Genomic DNA, 27,336 nt, shown 5'->3' on the forward strand with positions numbered 1-27,336 from the left:
CGTATCCTGTTACCAAGGACATGTGTCGCAGCTCAGTAAGCAGCTACTGCGTTTTATGTTTAATTGGAAAGTTTGAATTGCGGGTACCAGTTTTGTATATTATTGTACATTTCAGACCTGCTTGCATGGTTTTTTTTCAGGTTGTGCTGTTCAATTTGTTCATTTTGGTCCATGTATTTTTTTTTCACTGCACTTTTCCAGTTTCTCAGCCCAGCAGGGCACCAAGCAAGAATTGCATCCAAAAATGTCTAATTTTTTTAACAATCTGTCTATTTTGCTCAGTCAGAGATAGTATTTTTTGCCTAAAGGCAATACAGATGCATACAGGTAAAATCAGCTTTTCTTTGACTTTTAGAAAGAAAAGACTTTAGCTCCTAAAATTGCAGGGAAGGTTTCTCACTACAAGCAAAGGCAGCTGTTGTTGGGCTGTCTTCCTAAGTATGCAGACAGCTTTGTGTCCTTGTCACAGCTCTAAACTTTGTCAAACTGTGACAGAATGAAAAGCTGCCTTTGATGTGTGTTTTTATTTTTGCTATTCATAATCTTGTCAGCATTAATGAAATTTGTAACAGCAACACTGGAGTCGTCCACAGCATGTGTGAGGAGAAACTTAACTCATATCATATGATGGCTTGGGAGATAAAAAGCAGCCTTTTGAAGTGCTTTGTTGTTTTGGCAGTTTGCTGTGACACTTTTGCGTTTGTAGGCCGCAGTCTTTTATCTTTCATTTTTCTTTCTTAAGCAAACCCGAAGAACTTGGTGTTATCTAATTTTCAGTGTGACATAAATGGTTGAGGTGGTCACATTGCTTCTAGATTTTCCTAGATGTCAGTGGTGTTATAGGGAGATTGAAGTTGGTTAAGTCTCCATATGGGATGTGATGATGTTCTAGGCAGATGGTGTCCTTTTGTTGGGCATGATAATGGGAGAGAAAGGGAAGTGTAGAGTGTCCACCTGGGCATTGGGAGAAGGGAGCTGGTAGGGAGCAGGCTGCCTTAACCTGGGCAGGCACAACTGTTGCTATTCTGTGCGAGCTATACAAACACAGATATGCGTATTCAGAAGAGTAAATGCCTTTCAAGAAAACCTAGACACAGCATGGAATTTCTGACTGCCTGTAGTCCAGTGCTGGCATAGATCATGTCTAATTACATGATAAAGATGATAATTTTTCATTGAGCTGCTGCACAGCTCATTGAGTGACCATGTAATCTCTTTAAAAGACGCTGATTGCTTACCACTGTGTTCTAGCTCTTGTAAGCTTATCATTTCTCAGCGGATTTTTTTTTTTTTGGTAGCTCAATCTCAGTCACTCCTTATGAAGTCTTTATTTTGCATAGTTAAATAAATGAGCAAGAAAAAAAAATCATTGCAGCTAGCCAGAACTTTTTTTATGATGTAATACTGATGGGTTTATGAGAGCTGTCCTTAGCATCATTAGAATATCAGATACATCAAATAAATGATGTCTTACACTCAGTAGTTAATACGTTCAGAGATGAGCTGATGTAAACGAAGAGCAGTTCTGACTCTACAAGTACACAGCATTTTAAAAGTTTAAAGAAGTGGACATGCCAACTAGTCCATTTTTGTACTGACTGAACTTCAGTTTCAAGGAACGTATTTTGCACTTTCTCCCAGCAAACAGTTTTACTCCTGTGCTCTGCCAGTCAGGCCTAGAGAATGATAATTCCGAGGAAAGTGCTGTCTTCCTTGCTCTTCTGTCAGGATGCTAACTAATACTGTCTGCGTGCAGAAAAACTATATTCTGTTGCTGACAAAGAGCAGCACAGACAAGCTCAAACATCCGAGAGAACGCGAAGACAGAACTCCCTAGAGAGCAACAGGAAGCTTTAAATCAAAAGGCCATTATTTTTAGGTGCCCAGTAAGAGGCAGGGTAATCTTCATATCTGCCAGAGAACTTCAGCTCTTTATCTCAGTTTCTTTATAGGAGGTTTCGATCCTGTGTGAGTAGTACTTGGCCACTGTGTTTTGTTGTTATGAGGTCTGTGCTCCTTTGTCAGTAAAAATGGAAATTGCCATTGGTGTCATTAGGTGCTGCCTTTTGCTGTGAGGCAGGTGTGAACACTTCTCACCCCGGGATTCAGTTAGGGCAGCGAGGCAAAGCTGTGGCTGGGTGGCTTCTCTGCATACCACCGTAATGGGCTGAAACTAGTTTCATTTTCTAGTTTTTGACTCACACCTGTATGCGCATGTAATAGAGATGCACATGGGAAGAGTGTGCCCGAGGAGAGACTACATGAGGAAGTGGAGTAGCAGGAAGCCCGTAACAGCAGTCACAGCTGAGGGAGATAGGCTATGTAGGATGCCAGGGAGAGAGGTGTGAAGATGAAGACCCTTCTTGGTTTCCATCCTGGCAGGGAGAGGGTGCCGAAGGGAGAGAAGGCAATCCCCCTGCAGCTTTCCCCGGCACTTGGCCAGATGGAGTGCATCATGTAGTGGGGGGCTGTCTGGTCTCCTGGCAAGTCTGGGTTGTTCTTGTCTTTCTCCGCACACTGCTGCTTTTTGGGTTGGTTGGTGAAGGTTGAGTCTCAGGCGAACACGTTAGGATGTTATTCTCAGTCTTTGTTTTTGTATGGTTGTTGAGTCATGAAGGGTTTTTATTTTCTACTTCTCTTTGGTTCCTGCTGTGGTGATAACAGGTATTGCAAATGGCAGAGGTTGCCTGCATTGGCTGTTGATCAGACCATAATGTAAGCATTCTAAGGGATACTGACCTGCACATCTGATTTATCAAAAAGGGTCAGCATCTATTGTTGGGATGAAGTGAAAACATTGTGTGGGGTGTCCATGACTATTAGAGGTATGATTTTATTGCTTTGAGTTGTCACTGTCTAAAGATTGGGCTGGATTGCTTTAATGCTACACATTTACCATCCTGGAAAACTGAAAAAGATGGTGTTGCTCAAACAAAGCGGAAGTGTGTCTGCCCCACTGCCGCCCTTAGCAAGTGCTCAGCTGGGAACACCTTAAGGTCTGTAGTCTGCAGAAGAGCAGTTCTCCAGAAAATTTTGCTTCGTTCACGCACCTCAAGCTTGTCACAGAAGAACTTAGACTCTAAAACCAGTAGGTATTTCTGGAAATCTTAGCTTTGGTTTCTAGAAGTCTGTCCTCCACGTTGGTAGGCAAACATTTTTATCCAAAGCGTTTGGCTCTCAGAAATGTTCTTTTTTAGAGAGAGCTTGCTCTCTGCTAAGCTACGTGTTGTACAGTTGTGCACAAGGTAGCTATTGAATGGTTAATAGAGATAGTGTTCATGTTCGGAAAAAACCCCAAAACCTCAGGCGGCGCAGTTCCAGTAACCGGAAATAGAACTTCGTGAGATACTCTGAAAAATAAGTATTTCATGCCTTTTGAGCATGTGGACGGTAAATGAACAAGCAGTGATTTTTGCCTATCACAAATTTCTTGATTTAGAATCAGTCTCTCAGTGTAGAAAAGGTTAAGCTTACTCCTGATACTACACAGTATGGAAGGGACTGCAGTTCCTAGGGATGGGATTACAGAGTTCTGTATAAGCATGTTAATGTAACACCACGTAAATTTTGAATGCTAATTGTGAGAAAGGTGTAGGTAAGACAGTGACATTCCCAGCACATCAGCTGAATGACCCAATCACTTTGAAATTGTTACTAAGTCAATGGAAGGAAATCTGTCAGAAACTGTGCCAGTAAAAACAAATATGGTTTCACTCTTATGTTGTTGGAAGGTACATCAGTGTTGTGCAAATGTACACTAGAGGCAAGCAGTTTTGTTTTTCTGGGTGCTTCTCATTTAAGATGCACCGAAGCATTTTAATGGGCGATGACTGAAACACTGGGACTGTGACCCCCGTGCTTGGTAATGGGATCTAGAGCCTTTCACCTGTAGGTCATGGGTTCAGGTCTGCCTCAAGTTAAGGATGACTAAAACTCGTTACCACCTGACAGCTGTCATTGCCCTTGGGGGAGGGAGACACGGTGGTCCTTACGCAGTTTTTAGCAAGCCAGTGTCCATACTGACAATTACTACTCTCATCAGGCCCTTCAGAAGGGCAAAGAATTGAGTACCTTGACCAGCTTCCATTCAAGTTGGTGGGGAGGTTCATGAGGAGGAGCAGCAGCGTGTTTCCTGGAACGACATGCTGACTTGCTCACGGCAAATCTCATGTGTTCTGGCAAAGAGGTAAGAGAGAAGCCTGTGGATATCGGGAGGGGGAGAAGGGGAAAACACTTTCCTCTTCTCTGGAAAAAACAGGTTTTTAACAAGAGCTAATACTCAGCAACAAAGATGCTGTCAGCAAAACTGTCTCATGTTGAACACTGGCCTTCAAACATATTCTTGAGAATTAGAAACTGATATATTTAATGAGAAATGGTGCCAGGACACAGGTGTTCCTACTTTGTTGTATTTTTTTTTCCATTTTCTTTTTTTTTTTAATTTGTTAGCTAAATTATACAGATGGCATAGGGTCTCATTTCTAGTAGACAGACACCCAGAATCTGATGACACTGCTGCAAAGACAGTGGACAAACTGCTGCATTGTGTTACCTCTGACCATGAGACAATGAACCGATCTGTTAGTTAAATTGGTATTTTGGCTTGTGGGGATTTGTGCTACTCACTCAGCCGTCTAGGCACTAAATCGTAAGGAGTCATGTCATATAGGGCTCAAATGCCATCAAGTGGCTTTTGATACATTGAAAAAGGAGCGTCATGTACGGATTTTGTCACCAGGTTATTAAAGTGAAATAGTTCTGTCTGTCTTTGATGTGGAATAAAATGGGATTGATACTGTATGCCATACATAGAATTTTAAGGCAGTACCATTTTCAGTGTAAAATGTTGTCACCAAATAATAGGCAGAGTCCATAGAGGAAAACCATGAAACACTAGCGTTTTGTTCATTGGTTGTATTTTCCATTACATCATTTGTCCTGTAGTGTGGAAATCCTATGATTACTATAATATGTGTGTGGTTTTTTTTTTTCTTGCAAGTGTAAGGAATGACTTACTGCAGAATGTGCAAGTGTTGAGTGTAGTATTGTGTACCTTCAGCACAGTGAAGCCAGAGGCTTCAGGTACGTTTCAATGACGTTTTTAGTGGTTTCTCTCCTAGGTTTTTGCACCAGCTGTGGATTGTCTGGAGGGGGAGAGGGGGAGAGTAACAAGAGCGCTTGATTTTTAAAAAGTGCATATTCAGCTGATTGTGGAGGCTTAAGATCTCTGGGTGTGCCAGTCTTCAGTGATCTTTGCAAACTTTCAATTAAAATTAATGAAAACATAACCAGTAGAAACTTTTTAGTTGAGTTTTTTTTTTTCCTTCCCTTTTGCTCTTTATTACTTTTGATATTCGTAATTTCTGTGTACTAGAGTGTTATGTGGTATAATTTACATTTGCCTGTGGAGTTATCTTTACTCTGTTTGGCTGAAGAAATGTGCATAACAGACCCATCAAACAAATAATTAAATAGTATACTGCCGTAAGAATAATGTGGAGCTAATCTGCTGCTGAGTTCTGGAACATGTGCCCGCCTTCTTGGGTGGTTTTGCTATTCCTGTTTTGAATGTTAAAAGGGGAAAAAAACAGCTTCTATTCTGATGACTGACTCGTGTGATGCAATTTTGATTAGCTAAATCTGCCTTGTTCAGTGAAGTTAATGTGGTTTGACAGGACCTTGATTAGGAAGCAATCATTTCTGTTGATAGTAAACAGTTGGTCACTTTCAGCAGAGATAGGAATGCCGCCCTTTGTCTTGCATGAAGTATGATTTGTTGGTTCAAGTCCTGGTTAAATTCAAAAGGGAAGGGTGGGTGGAATGGGAGAGAGAATATAGCACCAGGAGTAGAAGTTTAGGGTAGACTCCACAGTTCTCATAATTCTGAGGCTCTAATGTCTTAGTTGGCGTTGAGACACAAAAGAGGGAGAGGGAAGTTTTATCTTTGGAAGCACTTGCAGTGTAAAGCACTGCGAAAGAAAGCTCTGGTTCCAAGGCATACGGGTTAGGATAACTCTGCTCCCTTACCCCCACCCCATATTCCTGTAAGATGAAGCAAAATTTATTAGCATAGCATAGACTACTGGTTGGTGGAGAGACAGCAGTGAGCACAAACATGAGCCTGATGCGTGAAAGTATTTTTAGGGTTTAATTCTTGGTGAATAGCTTTTTGTTACCATGCGTATGCAGTCTCAGTGGTTTTATGTTCTCTCACTGTAATAAGAGGGATGTTAAAACATTTTAAAGGGACTCTAGGTAAGGAAGTTGTACTTTGATTTTTTTTTTTTCTTACTGTGAGCTGGTTACTGTTAACTTGGTGTGAAGGAGGTAATGCCACATGTGACAGGCTGAAAAAATGGGGCGTGTTGTGGAAACACTTTATTTCTTCACAGAATTCTTGAGCTAGAAATTAAGCAACGCTTCGTGCCAGAATGAGTGTATGGTTTAATTGTTGAGGGTCTCATTCTGACAGCTTTATCCATGCAGGGGCCTAGCTTCTTGCCTGGTGGTCCTTTTAGCCCCAGGGCGGTTACGGGTGGGTTGAGGGCCCAAGTGATTGAAAAAGTATGTCCCTGTTCAGGCTTGGGAATGTCATCTCCCCCATTGGCAACTGGTTACGGATCAGTCTTCCGTTATGCAGCCTAGGAAGAGAGAGATGTACATGCCTAATTTCTGTTCACACTGTTGCAGAACTAAACTTTGGCAGTAATTCAGATCTCCAGTGCCAAGCTGACTAGGACTGAAAAAAATGCAACAAATTAGACCAGGTCTGTTAGTTTGGACTTAGCCGAGCAATAAAGGTAATAAATTGTGAGGGATGGAAACAACATGTTGGTGGTATTCTTGTCCTCCTCATCTGGATGTGGTCTCGATTCAGCTAATGGGCTGAATTAATTGACCCAGCCTCCCACGTGCGTTTGCTAGAAAGACTACAGGGGAGGTTATATAGAGGATATGAACTGTAGCTGAATGCTTTTTTTGTAAGAGGGAAGATAATTTTCCATTCTTACATAATATTTTCTGGCAAGGCAAATTGAATATGGCTCCCTCTAGAGCCTGTTGACTTTGCAGTCTCCCTCTGCCTTTTTCCTTTTTTTTTTTTTTTTTCCTCCACCGTGTTTTGTTACGGAGCGCACCGTTCAGCTCATGTGGGTTTAAAAACAGATGTTGTGTACGAATGATCTCCTTCATCACCGCATGTTATGCAGGTATTGGACCACTGGGGTGGATTAGCTGTAGACAGTGCTTTCTGCTGCGCTTGAAACTGCATCTCTTTATGAGAACTTGGTATTTTTGCTTTTTTTATTTGAGGCTGAAAGAAGTACTCATGCTTACTTACTCTTTCCCTCCTCCCATTTTTTAACTGAAGAGAAACATTCTCCTTCTGCCTTTGCCAAATTATTTAGGAGAGGAGTGTAAATTAAAGCCATTTATCTTGAAATGTGCTTTTGGAGCAGACTGTTTATACAAGTGTAAGAAATTGTAACATAGTATTTGGTCTGGTCTGCAAGGAAAAGGTTTTTATTTTTTCTTTTTTAATTATTACATGTGGGATATTGGTTGTAATGTAGAAACAACTGTTTGAGGCTCCAGTTTATGCATCGATTTTTCAGTGCAGTAGAGGCAACAGTATTTTAATGAGAAATATAGGTTTTTGGCAGAGTTACTTCTAGTTTTAACATTACGCTGTGATCAGTTGAGACAGAATAGTCCTTGCACGCGGTCCAGTTTTTCTGACTGGAGAGTGCTCATCAGGTGAATCCAGAATAAGCAGTTATTGGCTAATACAAAGCTGTTGATATTTTATCTATCAGTTGGTGGACGAGTGAGTCAGGAGTTGAATTACACACGGCAGAAGATTGGAGAAGAGGCCATGTTTAACCCCCAGCTCATGATCCAGACTCCACAGGAAGATGGTGCCAACGTACTAACAACAGAAGCACTCCGACAGCACCTTGACTCTGCACTTCAGGCCAGCAGAGTGCATGTCTATATGTACAACAGGTAAGAGCAAAAGCAAAAGTTTTCTTGGTCGTCTGTAACAGATAAAAAATGGGCGCACACTTCCCTCTGTGTATTTTTAAATGGTTAGCACTTCAGAGCCTTTCCCTTGAGACTGTGTTCCGATTTGAATGTCACTGGTTTCTGATACTTGACATTGTGGCATGATAGAAGTGACAAGTTGGCTTTTAACAAATAAGATGGGGTAAGTGGTGTTGGAAGAGATTCTGAGCAGTGCTACAGGATCCAGCATTTATCTTTGTAAAGGAGTGATCCCTGTGCTCTTAAACATAGGACCTTATGGATGGGACCCTTATTGTTGAACATCCTTCCGTACTGGAGTTGAATTCACTCACTGACACCATCATGAGATACACAGTGACTGAACAGTGGCACAGGTTACTATCCTTCCAGTAGTTTGGGTATAAGGGGAAATGCAGACGAGTGAGAAACAGTAATGGGTGGAATAATAGCTGCTTAATAACATAGACAGAATAGAGTTGGTCTTCAGAGTGTCTGTGTGCACATACCGAAGGTTGGGAGTTGTGTGTTGTCCAACAAAAAAGTAGTAAAGGTGCACCTTAGGAAGGTACCAGCTTTAGACTGGGGAGATGCCTCCCTGAAAAGTCGTTCTTCCAGGGTTAGTACTTACGATGATGCGTCTAGGGGTGCTGCTTGTGAGGCTTAAAGCCTCCCTGTCTTTCACCACATCTTTTCAGCACATCCAACAGATGCTTCAGTGAACTAATGCCGAGGCTCGAATTACCTTTCACCCAGCTCCTGCCATGTCTGAGGTATTAGAAGTCATGGCAGTGGAAGTTGTAACATAACTGAAAAAGTAAGGCAGAAATCCTAATCGTTTCTTTTCCTGTGCATGTGTGGGTCAGCTGGGAATATTCTAGCCTTATGAGCTGGAGCTGGCTACTCTCTGGCTTGTGTCACGGAGTGGTATCTTAAGTCACAAAGCTGGATTTCTGTCCCTTTAACGAGTGTTGACTAGCCTGTGCATCCAAAAACAGCGCCATCGTTTTTAATGAGTTTTACAGAGAATGTGAGAATAACTGAAGCAAATGTCTAGTCTGTAACTACAAAAAGAAAGGCCTTGGCTTTTTTTTGTGTAGTATATCTATGCTGAATAACATTTGCCTTTCTCAATGATTTGCTGCTTGAGGCTAATATGTGTATGTAAGTTGCAATTTTAAACATCTGTTACATTTTAAAAATAGCTTTTCAGTAATTGTGCAAGAGAAAAAAATTGGTTTGTATATTTCTTACAGACAGTGGAAATTGGAACATTTGTGTTATAAATCGGGAGAACTCATCACAGAAGCAGGTTACATGGACCAGGTATGTGTTGCAGGCGTTTTGTTGGAAGATTTGTGTACTCTCATGATTCAGCTTGTGCTGCATTGGTTGTATCTTAATATAACTGTGTTTTTTCTCGTTTCTGATTTTGACAGATTATAGAGTATCTTTATCCTTGCTTAATTATCACTCCTTTGGACTGCTTCTGGGAAGGAGCAAAGCTACAGTCAGGAACTGCCTATCTGTTGTAAGCATGGGTTTTATAAGTTTCTGGTCTTATTAATTTTGGTTGTATAACTGTGTATGATTTTTCGGTTGCATTTCCATTGTTTATTCAGATTCTAGTTTAACAGAAAAATAAAAGATAAGCTGTAGTGTCTCCACAGAAAATATGCATGGATTGTTTTAATTGAAAAGGTTTTCCAGTTTCTAAGAGATGATTTGTAAGCACCAGTTAAAATCCTATGTAATTTTTCCTGTTCTATCAGCATGCAAAATAAAATGTAAGTTCCAAATCCAAGCTTTAAGAATTTTATGCCTTTTTTTTTTTTTTCCTCCTAGAAGAAACTTGTTTCTGGTGTGGTGTTGTTTTGTTGTTGTTGTTGTTTTCTTTTTTTTTTCCTTTTTTTTTTTTCCCTCCTCTTAAAATACAAAAACATTGATTGTTTGGGAATTTTATTCCTAAGAAAATGTCTTGGGCTAAATCTCAAGTCTTCCTAAGGAGTAAGGATCAAATCCTTTGCTTATGAGATCATTAAAGAAACCATATAGTATCTTTTATGTGTGGTTTCTCACAGTTTACAAGTGTGATATTATACCCCCTGAATCCTTTAAAGAGTTAATTGTTAATCTGTGCAGGCATTTTCTGCTAATTATGCAAGAGTTAGCATTTGAGTTATTGTTTCTGTCCTGGTTTGCATGTCTCTGTAAAAGCAATTCGCAATGGCCATCTCCTAACCTTTAGTGTACAGTTTTAGATGGGGAAGTAAGAGGGTTTGTGTTTTCTGGTTGGGAGATTCAGAATAATGACTTAAGCCTGGTTAAGCAGATACAGTGTGGTTTGGACCATAGAATAAGCCAGCCAAAAGCCTTTCTAGTCTGTCAACATCACAAACTCAGAAGTGGGGGGTGGGAGACGTGACAGTGATAGTGGTGACAAGCATGGTAGCAGGAAAGCTTGATGGTTGATAGTCGAGCTGCCAGGGCATTTCAAGGAGCGCAGTATTGTTATAGATAAACAAAGATCAACTATATTGATTGATTACATTTGCAAGATGATTATTAGGCTAGTAAGAAGTAATCTGATACTATGAGAAAGGCTTGCTTTCCTCAGACCCCTCTTCCTTCCCTCTCCCCTCCCCCCCTCCTAATTCTTTGAAGCAGCAGTTGGCTGCTTTTTTTGTTATTTAGGTGCTTGATGATTTGTTTTTCTTTGCTTGTAAATGGAAGTATTTTTAACTTGTGAATATTCTCTTTTATACAATAACTTTGTAAGTATTTTTGTTAAGGTTACAACTAGGCTGCAAGAAAAGTTCATAAACAAATGTAATTAAAATATGCCTTACATTTTATGAAACAACCTTACCAGAAAAAATTTTAACTTGTAACAGAAGATAACTCATTTATTTGTGCGAATACGGATTTTGAAAGTATGTTTGTTTCAGTACTCCTTTTGTCTTTTGTGTGCGTGTCATTTTCTCCTGGTTTCTCTTGCAGAGGGAAACCTCCTTTGCAGTGGATCAACTTTGACCCCTTAGAATTCTTGGAAGAGTTAAAGAAAATAAACTACCAAGTGGAGAGCTGGGAAGAAATGCTGAATAAAGCAGAGGTTGGTCATGGTTATATGGATCGACCCTGCCTGAATCCTGCTGATCCCGATTGCCCAATCACAGCTCCCAATAAAAATTCCACCAAAGTAAGTTTGCCTGTCCTTGTGCATATCTTTTAAAGGGAGGCTGAGGTGAGGGGGGAGGTCAGAGAGGGGAGAAGAAGGTACCGTTTTCTTCCAAGCAATATATACTTTGTATTCTTGAGTGATGTCATTTTTGTGTTGCTATTATATGCCGTTAGCCCACAGTATAACTTTCCCTCATTCGGTGATGTAGTGCTTAATCCTGCATTATTTATAGTGAGAGTCAGTTGTCAGCTACTGGCTGGGTCTGGCAATGCAGTGATGTGGCATTTCAGCAAATCTGATGCCTCAGGCAGACGTAGCCACTGCTGGAATACAGCTGCTGCTCTACACTCACACCACACAGCAAAGCCATCCTTCAAGTAGCACCAGTTTTGTTGATGTTTGTGAAGAATTTGAAGTCATGAGCCCCAATTTTACATATCCCTTTATCAATCACATCAGGCTTTGGAGAAATTACCGTCTAGTTAACAAGTGTCCTGCTGATTTGTTCAACTTGATTTGTTGAACACATTCCTCTCTGTAGACCTCCTAGATTGTCTTTCATTCTAGTACATTCAGTGTTGAATTAGGGTATTAGTTTGTCTGAAGTTATGAAACTGATTAATTGCTTCTTTGTAACTCTTCCTAGCCTCTTGATGTAGCCCTCGTTTTGAGTGGTGGATGCTACGGACTGTCAAGAAAATACATGCATTGGCAGGAGGAGTTGATTATAGGTGGTACAGTCAAGAACAGTTCTGGTAAACTTGTCAGGTAAACAAATGTTTAAAGAAAATGTCAAAGTTTTTCTTCATTAGAGTTTGTGGTACAGGGAGAGGATCGTGCAAAATCTGCTGCCATTCATGTGTATTATGAACCCCAGTTTGGGAGGACATGCCCCAAGAGAACAGAATCTAAAAGAGTGATTAGTCAGTTTAAATTTAAGGAGGTGTCATTGCTTCCTGCTTCCAAGCTCAGAATGTTAGTGTACGTCGCTCAGAAAGAAGCTTTTTCCTGGCAACTTTGCTGTTTAGAACATATGTATAAAGCGTTGAACTGTGTTTAAAGCACTGAACACCTTTGATTGTGTTTTGAAATACAATCAAAGGAAAAAGGGGAAATAAGCAATTTGGATAATGTGCTTGCGCATTTGACATCTCTCAGAACTCCACAATCACTCAACTTCTGTGTATCAATATAGAGAAAAGTCTATTTTTAATGTCTCTACATCTTGAATACAGTTTTGAGTGATAAAAAATTTGTTTCTGACTTCTTGAAGAAGTCATGGAACACTGGACTGCCGTGGGGGAAAATCCTGTGAAATAGAACTGTTCTGAAAAACGTAGGCCGTACTAAACTAAATGAAGCATAATTCTTCTGTATTTAATACAGAGAACTCTTAGTAACTAACTTTAAATAATGAATTTTTCCATTTTTTACATTCACACTAAGCACAGATAAGTCTTTCAAGAAGTAGCCAAAGAATGTATTTTTAGTGAAAAATAAAATAGATCCACAAGCTTCTGAAATTGTTAGATACAGTTACACGCTGTGGAAATTCAAGATGGGTAGTTATTGCCATTGTACTCCTCGCAGCTTGTCAGTCATCAGGAATTTAATCTGGCCTTTCTCTCCAAGGGACGAAAAAGACCAAGGTCTTCAAATGACAAATTGCCAACAGCATTGAGAAGATCTTGTAGAATTAACTGTTCCTGTGGCATCCTCAGAGTAATCTGTCTATCAGTCATGATCTTTATAAGTGATTTGTAGGGTTACATTCTTTGCTTCTGAAACTGATCCTATTGAAAATAATGGCAAAACTATCACTAACTTCAGTGAAACTAGATTTAGCCTCAGTACTGCATGGACCAATAGAGCTGCACCGGATGCACAGTAGAATAATTATACTCTGTTCAATTTTAATATGAACATGTGCCCTATAAAATCAGGAACTCCATTAGGGTCTCATTTGGGACTTGATGCCATGAAAATAAATTTCCTGAAAATGCTCATTTTGTTCCTCCTCCTCCTCCTCTCCCTTCTCTCCATGTCACAGTGCCCAGGCTTTGCAAACCATGTTTCAGTTAATGACTCCTAAGCAAATGTATGAGCACTTCAAGGGTTATGAATATGTTTCACATATCAACTGGAACGAGGATAAGGCAGCAGCAATTCTGGAAGCCTGGCAGAGGATGTATGTTGAGGTAAAGCTAAAAATAACCTAGATACCATACTATGAAGTCCTGCTAAGATCCACTGCCTTCTGTCATGGTGTTTTAGAGTATTTCTTCAAGGAAGGTGCTTAATCCGGAACTGAGTCATTGCCTCCCAGTTTTAAAGCTGATTTATTCTTCCCCCCTGCCAATTAAGAAGCTCCTTGGTTATTCACATATGAGAAGCCATGAAGGTTTTGCTCTTTGCTGTCTGGGACTGTTGCTTTGCTGGGGCTGAGAAGGAGCCGAAGAGCTAGCTGGAATTTAAAAGCTTTTGGTTGACGTGGTTATTCTAAAGGTGTCTGGAAAACATTAGCCAGCCATGGGCTCTTCTTCCAGTGGCATCCCGGGTGAGGAGGCTATGTGACAGTGCCTGGCCTCTGTGTCCCAAGCTCCGACCTCTGCTGTGCTGCTTCTGACCTCTGCGAATGGCCAGGCAGGGGGAAAGAGGAGCACCCCGAAGAGATTGCTGGCCTTGAGTTAAAGGCAAAACTCATACTGCAGCAAATCCACAGTGGAGTTACGGGAAGAGGGTTCAAGTTAAATGTTTGAAATGGGCTGGGAATGCAGTAGCCTTTCCTGAAGGATGCAAATTCTTGTCTGATAATCAGTAGCTTGCAAGAAATAATTACCAAACACGTTTGTGTAGCATCAGCATAATGTCTGTGTAGGATGTGGGCTTTCACAGGAACGTTAAAGCAGAAGGTGTTGATTTCAGATGTGTGCTGTGGAGGATGGTAATGAATCTTTTATTTAGTCACACTGAGTTTTATTTTTTTTTCTGTAGGTTGTTCATCAAAGTGTTGCACAAAATTCTACTCAGAAGGTGCTTTCCTTTACCACGACCACCTTGGATGACATCCTGAAGTCATTTTCTGATGTCAGTGTTATCAGAGTAGCTAGTGGCTACTTACTAATGGTAATAAAATAAATTTATTTAATTTTCTCTGGTAGTAGAGCAGGGCTTAAATATCTGCTTTATTGTTACCAGTCACTAGTCCAGAATGTTTTAGGCATATTTAAAATAAAAACTATAGTTTGTGGACTTTTGCCTCAGGCTCGTTGCCTGTTCCTCCTTGTAACATCTGTGATGTGTCTATTCTGTTTAAAAATGTTTGTAATGATGTGTGTTTTGGGTGGGGAGAGCGCGCTGTTAGAAAAGGATCCATTCTAATATTTTACTTTTTCTCCCCCAACTCCTTCTCCCCCCCCACTTGCTTTAGCTTGCCTACGCCTGTTTAACAATGCTGCGGTGGGACTGTGCCAAGTCTCAGGGTGCCGTGGGGCTGGCAGGAGTCTTGTTGGTTGCACTCTCAGTGGCTGCAGGATTGGGCCTGTGCTCATTGATTGGAATTTCCTTTAATGCTGCCACAACTCAGGTATTTAGGAGACACAAGTCTGCTGTTAAATTATAAGTAGTCTGTTCGTAAATTAACACAGCTGAATCTTTGGGGGGGGGGGGGGAGGCGAAGCTGCAAAAGTATTTTGGCTCTAGATTTTTACTTGTGCCTTTCTCCTGTCTCGTAGTTTATGCTATGAGAAATTAAGTGATCGTGCTGCCAAATGACATTAAAGGCAGGTATTGTGTAGTTTGTATAATTACTAGATTCTGGGTTATTTGACTTTTCTGTGTTCCAATTCGAGTGGAGGCAGCTGGTTGTAAATAAGAAGTTGCAGGTTTTGTTGTTACATCTGAATATATCAGGATGTTCAAATTCTAAAAATGCTCTTAATGTAACTTGAATTACTGTCAGATACTCTTTGTCTACCCAAAACTTGAATTACTTTTGGTGAGATTTTGTACCTGTAAATGGTATGCTACAAGTTCCTCAGTAGTATTCCAAAATAAAAGTTAATAGCTGTATTGCATCCTTTTGATTTGCGTTTTACTCTTGGATTTGTGCAAGGTGTAATGCAAAAGTTGCTTTAATTAGCCATTTAATGGCTAGTTGCATGGCAGATCATAAAACAACTGTCTTGGGTTTTGTTTGTTTTGTTTCTCCCCCAAGGTTTTGCCTTTTCTTGCTCTTGGAGTTGGTGTAGATGATGTTTTCCTTCTGGCACATGCATTTAGTGAAACAGGGCAGAATAAGAGAATTCCATTTGAGGTAATGACAAAATGGGGATTTGGGGGAAAATAAAACAAAAGGCTTCATATAGGAAAATATAACTGTATCCAGAATTAAGTAGTAGTGATTAAAAAAACCCAAGGTTTTTTTCTCACTAGCTTTTCCGAGGGTCTGGAAATTCTTATTTCTGTCAAAATAGGAAATGATGGCAATACATGTGATCCTACAATGTTTTGGAATGTTCATATTCTTTTTTTTTTTAATAGTGTATTAGGTTTATTTTGTCTTGAAAAATTATTTTATAGCTGTCATATAAAGGCTAATTTACATAATCCAACTTCTACCTAAAATTTCAGTGGAAGTCAATGTAAATTTAGGAACAAACTCAAAATGCGAGTCTGACAATTACATGGTAGAATGCTTTGAATGTAAGAACACAAAAATATTAAGGTGAAAAAAAAGAGAAGGAGAACAGCCTAGAAACCAAACATTTCTTTTTATTTGTATCAAATGTTGCCTTTTCTTATTTGTTATGGCCTTAAATTATTTTGTATATTTTTTTCTGTTTTCTGATGTTTATAATTGACCATGACATTTCAAAGCATAACATACTAATGTTATGAAATCTAAGATGCCATTACTTATATGATCCTTTCATTTTATTGACCTTTTAACTCTCAGTCCAAAGTTTCATATCCAAAGTACAAGCTGTTTAAAAGCAATGTATATTTACCCTTTCTGTTTTGTACAAGCAATGTCTTCCATGTGCTCTTTCCAGCTGCTTTGATATGCAGGCACTACAACCTCACTCTGCTATAATCTCCATATGCTTCAGAATAGCCTGTTGAGTTGGGAAAGGGTCATGTGTTTATCTTGATTTCTCTGTGGTTTTTGTGTGTGGTCCCTGTTTTTTGGGTTGTTTTTTTGTTTTGTGACGTATTTTTTCCAAGATGTGTAGCTATGTTATGCCTCTGTGCAGCTAAAACATGCTAATTTTGTCTGAAAAATGAGAACACCAAGTGACTCCCCTGCTAGAAAATACATCCTACTTAATTAGAGATGTATTTGATACCATGTCAATACCCATTTAGTTTCCTGTTCTGAAGCTACAATCTTCTTTGATAATGTTTTTCTACCCTCAAAAAGCAAGATCACTTCATGTGTCATCTGCTTTTCTGCCGGACAGTATGCTTAGTATATTGTTTATTCTTACATACTCTCAAATGCACGCTTGTAGTAAGAATTTCATTGCAATAATTTTTCATTGTTACTGTGTTATATCTGTAGAATGACCACTTTATTTGCAGGACGTCACCTTATTCATTTGACTTTTAAGATACAACATTTGTTTTTCAGGACAGAACAGGTGAATGTTTGAAGCGAACAGGAGCAAGTGTAGCCCTTACATCTATCAGCAATGTTACTGCTTTCTTTATGGCTGCCTTAATCCCTATTCCTGCTTTACGAGCATTTTCACTCCAAGTAAGTTTACATGCTGTTTTGTTAGCTCTTCTGCATGGTCCCATCGTGGAAGACCAATGATGGTACCTGTTAGTGGTAAAGTCTTTGTCCGGTGCTGCTGCAGTTTACTGAACCTGTATGAGATCACTGTTTACCATAGACCTGGGTAATAACAACTGCCTTCTGGCCATGATTCTGCTCCTCCCATTTCTCCTGCCTGCAGTCTCTCGCATCCCGTTAGCGGGTGGAAGAATACTCTGCCCTGTCACAGCTATTTTGAGTGCAGAAACCAAGATGTATGCAACTAAGCAGAAGCAAGTCTCCAGAAAGATTTGCATTCTGCACTCAAGAGGAGTATACTGTGCTGTAGTGTGTACTGGAACATTCCTCAGTAGGAATGTAATCCTTTCATTCACGTTTGCCCAATTTGCTGCTCTTAAATAAAACTGTAACCAAAGTGCAGTGATAGCAGCAAATATGCATTTGCCATATTAATTATTACTGCGGCAGTTTGTACTGTCTTGCTCCCAGTGTAATTTTAGGAAACTTGGAGAAAACTTAAGGAATTTGACGTTCCAACTGCTTTGAGAGAAAATGTGAATTTTATATGCTGAACCATGTGTTGCTCTCTCTTCCCTTCTCTCTTTGTCTTCATGTATTTGTTTGTGATAATATACGTTCAGGAATATGAAATATTAAGGATGCTGGAGAAAGCTTTCTTCTAAAAGCAAGGGCTCTTTGACGAATGCTTTGGGAATTTCTCCTGATTCTGCTTTAATACACAAGCAGTTTATAGCACTCTGGGATCTCGGTGCAGAGCAGGCAAACTGTACTTTTTTCAGTAGTTATTTTTCTTCTGCCGTAGACTGGTTCTCCAACCATTTTTCATTCTCCTTGAGCCCTTGACTACTCAGAGAAAGCAAGGGCTGCAGTTTTTCTTAACACGTGGCAATTATTGCTCTTTTGAGAGATTTAAGAATGCCTGCATTAAGCTGTAAAGTGGTAAACTGTTTGCGATTACAGTTGTGTTACCAATAAGTGTTAATAATTTGTTTACATTTTCTTCTCAATAGGCAATTTGGTAGTGAATAATAAAGAAAAGACCTCTCTGGTTTTCTGCATTGTTTAGCAGATACCTGTGGCAACTAAAACTAGATCCTTAGTTCTGAATGGTTAGCGAATTAGCTCTGCTCATTTGCCAAAACCTAGATTCATAGATTCATAGATTTCTAGGTTGGAAAAGACCTTAGAGATCATCGAGTCCAACCATCCCTAATCCCCATTAAACCATATCCTCAAGTAGCTCATCCACCCTATTCTTAAACACATCCAGGGATGGGGACTCAACCACCTCCCTGGGCAGCTTATTCCAGTGGCTGACAACCCTTTCAGAGAAGAAATACTTCCTAACATCCAACCTGAATCTCCCCTGACTAAGCTTATGCCCATTTCCTCTTGTTCTATCACCCAACACTAATGTAAAGAGCCCTTCCCCTACAGGTGATGTGTCAGTGAATTGTTTTGTTTTATGGCAAAGACCAGTGTCAATGTGTGAAATATTTTTTGAAGTGTAACACCACTTCTTGTCTCCTAAATCTGTGGCCCGATTTCAAACGTTCAACGTGTACCTAAAGCAGCTAACAGGATACTGGAGATCTTCATTCACTAGGAATCAGAGAAGGGTTGTTTTGTCAGGCTTAGGTAGTACCTGTGCTTTGCAGAAGATACTTCAGCCTAAATGCATCTCGTAAGAACTACTCAACAGAGACGGACCATTTCGTCCTAATCGCACTGCTAAGCTGTTGAGTGGGAGCCTCCCAAAATTAGTTCTTTCTTATCTGATCAAATTTTGCTCAGCCTGTCTCTGTTCTCACTCTTCACATCAGAACATGACAGGTTGCCTTTGGAACGTATATGGAGACAACAGCTGTAATTGTTACTGTGATCTGAGTATGAGTTAAATATACCTTTTCTAAAGTCTTTTCTTTTTGCCCGCTGCTGCGCTGTAAACTGAGTCACTGAGAGTTCAGAAAATGAAGTCTGCATAGCAAAATGACAAACAAAAAGTTTCCAGTGAGATTTCAACATACTCATGTATGAACATGTTGATATTCAGAATAAAAACACCATGATCAAGGTCCTTTTTCAGGCAGTGATTAATATGGAATCTACGTGTACCCTACGTAACATTAGGGTATCCAGAAATTAGTGTTTGAGTTGCTCAGTGTTTTCTCACATGCATCTGTACTTTGTGTTTGCTTGCACACCCCTTATATATATGTAAGAGATGGAAAAATGTGAAGAAAAAAGGGCAGCTGGAGACCTGTAATGAGGACTTATTGGTGCTAGAGCAATACATACAACTGATAACGTATATAAGTTAGGAACCACTGAAGGAACATCCTTTGTTGTTAGAAAGGAACATCTACTACTTGCTTTGCCTCGCTTCACCAGGTAGAATCAAAATCAGGTGATACATTAATCATAGCATTCAGAATCAGATAACCATGGCAGATTTTGGTGGGTGGTCTGTAATTTATATACGGATTTCTTCATTTACATTCTTCCTCCCTCTACCTCTTACTCAGGCTTGTTTAAACAAGAAGTCCTTTCTGTCTTTGGTAGCTTCGTATCAAGACTTAGAAAGCAATGAAATACTGCATTTACTTTTTACAGATGCTGCCTTCTTCTCATCTAAGTAGTGAATTTTTAACAGATGGGCTCAAAAAAAGGATCACTCGATCTTGTGTTGCTCTTCATTCACTTTTCTTAAGACATTGCAAGATAATTGTCAAAGTTTCCATAACTTTTGAGGCCCAGTATCTGTAAAATAACCCAGCTGCTGAGGGGAGGATAAACGGTTTCCTGGATCTGCAAGCCCAGCTTTTAGCTAAAAACTCACATTTTGCATATCAATGCTTTCAGCTTCTCTTCTGCCAGCTAAAGCATTTCATTGATACCTCTGAGCTGTTAATTTACTTAATGGAACTCAAACACTGCAAGTCTCCTGCTGTCTTAGGGACTGTTTTAGCTTTTTCACTGTTTTAAATTTTTCATTTGTTGATCTTATTAGCCCCTTACTTAAGCAGTTTTAGGGATTTGAGGTGCTGCACGTCCCAAATACTCAGTCACAAGAATCACCTGTAGGAGTGCTCAGGACTTTGAAGGAGCAGGTCCTGAGTTTTGAGATGTGTTTTGTTTCTTAAAATTGTGGCGGCGGAGGAGGAGGTTATCAGAGAAATCCCCTGAAAGTTTTTGAAGTTTGCAGTAGGACTGTCTTTAAACATAACCCTTTGTTTTGAGCATAAATGAAGGAAGGCAGGGCAGAGTCTTAACTACTGCTGGGCTGAATTCTTTCCTTAGCCAGACTATTCAGACACTGTTACGGAATAAATTCTGCCCGGGAAAGAGACAGGACAGCTTCACAAAAATTCATCTGACTCTTCTTGCTTGCACTAGAAACTTCCTTCACTAACAGCAGAGGAGTGGTATGGGTTCACTAATGAGCAGTGGTGGAACTTTTCTCAGTAAATCTTAGCAGTAACTTTTTCCCTCACTGTAGGAATGACAGGTTTTTTTCCTAAATGTAAAAGTGCATTACCAGGTGGTGGTGAGTTTGTGGAGAGAGAGAACGTAACTTTTTAAGCTCATTCAATTATCTTACTCTGCTGAAGTGGTTTGTCTCCCTTCTTTTAGCCATGTCATTTACCTTTCCCTGCTCCTGACAGGAGAGTTTAACAAGCAAAATTGAAGCCTGAGGGAAAAGAGGCGGGGGTAAGGGGGGGTGATCTGAGTCTGTACACTGTCAGGAGGGAGCTGCAGATAGGCAGCAGTAGGGTGGGAGTTTCCCTGACAGACCTCCTCGTCTGTTCATCACCTCTGGCTATACAGCACACCCGTTCTCCTTGGGTGGGCTGCCAGGAATGGCACATAGCAGCACATACCTTCGGCGGGGCCCCAGCCTGCCAGCCTGACTCCCGTCTCCCTCGCTGCCTCCAGCACAGACTGCCATTCTTCTGTCTCCGTTAACAGTTGCAGCGGCAGTAATATTTTTAGGCTGTGCATTATGAAAAGGTGCAAAAAGCGGAGCCTGCTTCTCAGAAAGTGACCAAGATTTTTTTTTTCTGATTAATGGAATTTTTTTACTACTCTCTGATCTCATTTTACTGAATGCCTTCATTTTACACCCCTGAGTAGGGCCTATGTTATCCCTCTAGGACTAACCTTACGTTTGTTGATTTCTCAAGGAAAAGGTCTGAGGCCCTTTCCTCTCCCGTTTGAACATTTTGTCTCTGAAAGGGTGAGAGAAGATGCCCTGTCTCCAAAAAATCCTAAGCATGCTCTCAGCTTGGATGCCGCTAACAGAAGAGAAGGCTCCAGGGTGATCTTTATAGCAGCTTTCCAGTACTTAAAGGGGGCCTACAGGAAAGCTGGGGAGGGACTTTTTACAAGGGCGTCTAGTGATAGGACAAGGGGCAATGGATTCAAACTGAAACAGGGCAGATTTCGATCAGATATAAGGAAAAATTTTTTTACATTGAGGGTGGTGAGGCAGTGGAACAGGTTGCCCAGAGAAGTTGTGGATGCCCCATCCCTGGAAGTGTTCAAGGCCAGGTTAGATGAGGCTTTGGGCAACCTGGTGTAGTGGAGGATTTCTCTGCCCATGACAGGGGGGTTGGAACTAGATGATCTTTGAGGTCCCTTCCAACCCTAACCATTCTATGATTCTATGATTGCCTGTACTCTGGAAGTGCTGCTACCTCCATTTTTTGTTGGTGCTTTTCCACTCAATGTAATTGTTAGAGGTAGCAGGTATTGTTGTGATCACGTTCCTCATATGTCCCCATTCCCAACCGCTGGATGTGTTACACCAGATGTGCAAATGGTGTTGGGAGAGGAGGCAGTGGCTGATGCATCAGGTCAAAGACTGAGTCACCCTTCAGCAATTCTTCTTTCCCTCTCCATATCAAGTCACAGGGTGTTTTTTCTATGGGACAAAAGAATCAGAATTGCTACAAGAACAGTATTTTCTGTATTTAGTTGTGAAAACTGAGAACTGTTACATCCTTGAAAAGCTGGGGAGGTGGGTGAGGGAGAGGCAGTGTGAAATATATAGGAAGTGTGGTGTTAAGCTCTAGGAATCTGTTTAAATACAATTCAGAACACAGAGGATTGTTTAAAAATATTTTACTTGTAGAGTTAGTACATCACCACCAGCATGGCACAATGGAAAGTCTAGTTGTTCTAAAAAGAGATGTCATGTTAATAAGCAGATTTACTACATGTTGTTGGATTAGTTTTGATACTTCTTGAAAAATCAAATAACTAACTTTAATGGTATGTCTACCATACACTCAAGTATTAGTTTTCAGGTTTAGCAGCATTTGAGATTCAAGGATGCTGGGGTCTACAAAGGGAACTGATAAGGCATGAAGTATTTGCAGTTTATGGAGCAGGAGCAGAGGGCTTGTGTTAGTTCTTCAGCCATGCTGGGAGAAGTAAGAATTACTGAGTCAGGCCTCAGCTGTTTTTTTCCAAATCTCAATAAATCTTAGCTGATACTTGATAGAAGATCTTGCTTAGACACAACTAATTATTCATGTTAAATGGGTGATTTGACCTTCACTGGTTTAGCAGCTATAAAGCAAGCAGGTATATAAACTAAGTCCAACAAACAGCTTGCTTGCAACAAAACAATTTGTTTTTGTGACAGATTCAGTTAATTGTAGAGAGAATCAAAAGGAAATCACTTAATTTTAAAGTCTTGGCCTTGACCTTACAAACTTCTCTGTGTGGATACTTATAAATCATGAAATAGTGGTTGGATCTTTTCTCTCAAAGATGGCTAAATACTAGTTTGGCTTTAAGTACTAGGTAAATCCTGTTTTAGTAGTTATGTCTACAGACAGCAGGACTGAAATCTTACTTCAAGCAGGCTGGAGACAACAAAAGAGAGACGCCAATAAAAAACACTTTTTTATGCATTATGTTTATGGTTGAAATTACTAGAAAGTATTTACGTAACTAGTTGATTCTGTCATTCTCAGGAAAGGAAAAACAGTATCTAGTCTTTTTATTATACTTTCACAGCTTCAAAACCCTAAAAATCATTCAGTGTGTTCATACATTGATTTTCACAGATAAAGAGCCACAAAAACAAAAATTGCATTATTTAAGCAATTTGTACTATTTATTTGACATGTAAGTGAAGAATTTATAGAACATTTTAAACATAGCCCATCTTTTGAGCTGCCAGTTTTGAGGCCTGATTTTTCAACATCAAAAGCAGCCATTTGTTTATTTTGCAAAAAGGAAGGCCTATTTATAACAGGTCAGCAACTTCATTTTTGTAGCCCAACTTTTGTTCCATTTTGTGACTGTTTTAATCCAAGCAGTTGTTACTTCAGAAGTTACAGGTGGAGGCACTTGATAATTTATATGATTTCCTTAGCATGAAACTGGGCTACTATTGAGATGCCTACTGCTTACCTAATGGGTTAAATATAAGGATTTCAAGGGTTTTTTTCACCTGTTGATGGCTCAACCTGTTTTTTTCCCAGTGTCTCTCCTACTCCTATAACCATCGTCCAGTGCCATCTGTGCCCAAGCCTTCCCTTTGTGATGACTAGTGCTCCTAACAATTCAGCATTACAAATAAATGCTATTAATAATAATGATAGATGCTGCACCACATATGTTTATGGAGATTCTCTGGGAATCTGTGTGTGGGAAAGAGTTTGAAGTACAATTTGAAAGGGGGTGGGCGGGAAAGTTTTTTTGTGTTTTTTTTTTCCATTATGTAATGTTCACTTCGCAAATTAAATAAAATATTCTTGTTCCAATTTAAGACTCATTTTTGTAGATTGGCTCATTAGTCAAGTTCTGTTGAACACAGGTATATTAATATGTAGATTTACTGTGTGGTATTGGATTAATTTTGATTCTTCTTTAAAAATAATCTCTGGTACACCTAAAATGTTGCTCTTTTTGGCTAGACTTTGAAGTACATCAAGTGCATAATATTTTACTAAATAAAAGTTTCATTAAAATTTCCTTAGACCTTTATTTCATTTCTGATTTAATAATGTGCTTTAATGTTACTGTGATGCTTAAATTACTTCAGATTACAAATGTGAGAACTTCTGTTCTAATTCCAGGTTTGCCTTTGCTTCCGTCTCTTTTTACTGTGAGACTCAAAATATGGCAGAATCTCATGCAGAAGTGTGACTTGTTGACTCTGTTTTTCCACTTAAAAAATCATCACCATGTCTCCAGGCACAGATGTATTAAAATAATATGAAGTTTATTATTAAAAGAAATTCATGAACTACAATAGGCCTACCATAATGAAATGGCAGTGTAAAAGTCCCTCTTCCACTTTCCTCAGGGAAAGGCTTGAAAGCATTTGACAGGTTGACATGATAAATGTGTCAACGGATAAGAACTGAAAGGAAGTTTTATGCTTTGTAAAGCTGATGCCCTACATGAAGCTCAGTAATGATGTCGCTTCTCCTGTGTTTGATCTCTAGGCAGCAGTTGTGGTGGTATTCAACTTTGCTATGGTTCTGCTGATTTTTCCTGCTATCCTGAGCATGGACCTTTATCGTCGGGAAGACAGGAGACTGGATATATTCTGCTGTTTTACAAGGTGAGAACGTGTGATAGATGGATGTACGAGGTGCATCGTTTTTGTGGTCGCCAGTCAGTGCTACCATACCCTTGTCAGTGTTCTTCATTGCAGCAGAGTCAGTGCGTTAGTGTTGTGATTTCATCGCTAGTGACTGACGTACATTTGCTACCTTGCTTTTTACTTGACTGAGGGGAGAAGTTAAGACATGTCTGTCTTTCTCTCTCTTCTTCACTCATGCACGCAGTCACAAACACACACGCACACACACTGTCTCTTTTCCCTTCATTCAAAGGTCTGTGCTTTAGGAATATCTTCAAGTATTTTTAGAATGTTATGGAGTACCGCAAGGTATCCAGTTGCTAGTATTGGGTAATCTTGGAAGGCTGTACATAACTCAGGGTACTGAGAAGCCTTACAATTAATCATTATGTGCCAATTTTTATGCTTTTTATGCCTTTAAACTTAAATACATAATGTATAAACTGTAAAATTACTTTCCCTTAGACAAATTTTTCATAGGACTGTGAGGAATGCAGGATGATCAGTACCATTACAGGATGATGCTTGATAAAGTTTCTGTTGTGGCTGCACCAGTAATTTAGAATGGTAGTACTTGTTTTATACCTTAGTTTTCGCCTTTGCCTGCAATGAAGAGGATCAGCTGCGTTTCTACACGTGTGCTCTTACTGTCGTAGCCAGGATGTGAAGAATCCACTTTGTGTTGTCTTAGCCTTTTACACCCACCTAGGAGCTGACATAGTTTGACATTTTAATTTTAATGTCAAAGAGAAAAAGCACTTTCCTAAATTAGTTTTTGAGGGAGTGGTTAGAACAGGGTGTTGATCCAAAGCCAGGACTCCTACTTTCTATTTCTGATTGACTCATAGTTTCAGTGGATGGCCTAATATGCTTGAATTTTGGAGCCCTGATTCTCAGAAGTGCAGGGCAGTCAGACCTTCCATTTATTCCCTTACCTAAAGTTGCACCAAATGTGTGTCGGAATTCAGGCCCACTTACATATGAAGAAATGCAGTTGATGAGAGCTTGCTTTGTTTAGGTAGGTAACGTTCTGAATTTCTCGGTTTTGTGTGATTTGTCCACTTGGTGAAAAATCTCTGATACTGTTTTCTGTGATCAATATGCCATTTCTCATTTACAGGAAGAGGTTTGTCTCCGATAATTGTTTTTTTATATAATTTAGGTATCTGTTAGGGTCTTGCGTAGAGTAGAGTAAAGCGAATGCTTCAATTACTTCTGTAAATTTGACTCTTCATGGTGCCCATCCTTCATGGGATTTAATCCTTGCGTGTGTTTACTTAATTTTTAAAACATTCAGTCAGTGTATGGCAAGTGGTTTCAACTTGCCTCCCAAAAGTCTGAGATCTTATCCAGAAGGCCCAAATATTATTTAACAGTTACTTTAATAGTTCTAAACAGAAGAACTCAGTATGTCGTGTGTTTACATTTTGATCAAAATAGCTTAATTCTCAGCATGGACCGAGATGCAAACTCACACTTACATTGTGCATTCAGACTGTGTGCATCTGCCTAGGTATTGACCTGATTAGCATGTGTAATTAATGGAGTGATGTGGGTAGATGTCAGTGTCTTCAGAGAGATGCTGGTTCCTTCTTTCCTGAGCACAAGAAATGTGCACTTATTCTCAGAGGCCTGCACTTCAAACCATGTCTGAGAAAGGTTTCCTAAAGGTGCAGAGTAAAGTTCACATCAAAGTGTGTATATGTATGTGTGTATATATATTCCTGTCACTTAATATAAACCATCTAATAGTAGTAGAAGCAGTCTCAGAAAGAAGCAGGTTACACTATCTAGTCTGATGGAAATAAATATCTATCTAAATGTGAACAGATGTTTTTCTCTTCTCTTACAGTCCGTGTGTCACTAGAGTGATTCAGATTGAGCCTCAAGCATATGCAGAAAACGACAATACTTGCTACAGTCCTCCACCACCATACAGCAGTCACAGTTTCGCACATGAAACTCAGATTACAATGCAGTCTACAGTGCAGTTGCGCACAGAATACGATCCTCACACGCAGGTGTACTACACCACAGCAGAGCCCCGCTCAGAAATATCTGTGCAGCCAGTGACAGTGACGCAAGATAATCTTAGCTGCCAGAGCCCAGAAAGCACAAGCTCGACGAGGGATTTGCTTTCCCAATTCTCAGACTCCAGTATGCATTGCCTTGAACCACCCTGCACGAAGTGGACACTCTCATCTTTTGCAGAAAAGCATTATGCTCCGTTCCTCCTAAAACCGAAAGCTAAGGTAATCAGGGATCTATTTACCCGTTTTTCAAAAACAGACTTCTACCTTGCCCAGTAATGAAATTGTCCTGGCAGTGGTATTAAATATAAGGAATAAATAGAATTATTTTGGAATAACAATTCTGAATAATTTTACAACTAATTTCATACTTCAAAAGTTTTATCTTGTGAGTGCTATAGAGACGTACGTTTCAAATACAAGTTACGAGTGAAGGTTTTGGTGACTTTCAGTAACATAAGCTTGTTAACAGTGAAACTAAAGCCGCTTTTAAACATCATTATGATATAAATTTCTCATCTGTGATGCAAAGCCCCTTCAGTAAAGCACAAATTAGCTTAGTCTTGTAGCGTGTATGTGTACGGAAAAAAAAAAAAAGAAGAAAGAAGATTACTTTAAAGTAGACCAATGGGTGTTGATTTTGAACCTGGCTTTGTAGTGTGCCATTGTGAATTGTTAGTTTCTTTAGAAACCTGAA

The 27,336-nt window shown here is 39.8% G+C and overlaps 1 protein-coding gene across 1 annotated transcript in view; it reads left to right on the top strand.

Moving 5' to 3' along the window:
* PTCH1 (patched 1) overlaps nucleotides 1-27,336 on the top strand; it is a 65,631-nt gene that overhangs the window by 14,969 nt on the left and 23,326 nt on the right. The window contains exons 3-14 of the mRNA XM_086628999.1: nucleotides 7,815-8,004; nucleotides 9,279-9,348; nucleotides 9,462-9,553; nucleotides 11,023-11,221; nucleotides 11,850-11,971; nucleotides 13,254-13,401; nucleotides 14,198-14,329; nucleotides 14,634-14,789; nucleotides 15,420-15,518; nucleotides 16,836-16,961; nucleotides 24,470-24,588; nucleotides 26,462-26,861. Coding sequence (XP_086485125.1) covers nucleotides 7,815-8,004; nucleotides 9,279-9,348; nucleotides 9,462-9,553; nucleotides 11,023-11,221; nucleotides 11,850-11,971; nucleotides 13,254-13,401; nucleotides 14,198-14,329; nucleotides 14,634-14,789; nucleotides 15,420-15,518; nucleotides 16,836-16,961; nucleotides 24,470-24,588; nucleotides 26,462-26,861 — 1,853 coding nt within the window. The remainder of the gene's footprint in view (nucleotides 1-7,814; nucleotides 8,005-9,278; nucleotides 9,349-9,461; nucleotides 9,554-11,022; nucleotides 11,222-11,849; nucleotides 11,972-13,253; nucleotides 13,402-14,197; nucleotides 14,330-14,633; nucleotides 14,790-15,419; nucleotides 15,519-16,835; nucleotides 16,962-24,469; nucleotides 24,589-26,461; nucleotides 26,862-27,336) is intronic.

This window comes from Tauraco erythrolophus, chromosome Z, assembly GCF_009769465.1.
Source record: "Tauraco erythrolophus isolate bTauEry1 chromosome Z, bTauEry1.pri, whole genome shotgun sequence".
Lineage (NCBI taxonomy): Eukaryota > Metazoa > Chordata > Aves > Musophagiformes > Musophagidae > Tauraco > Tauraco erythrolophus.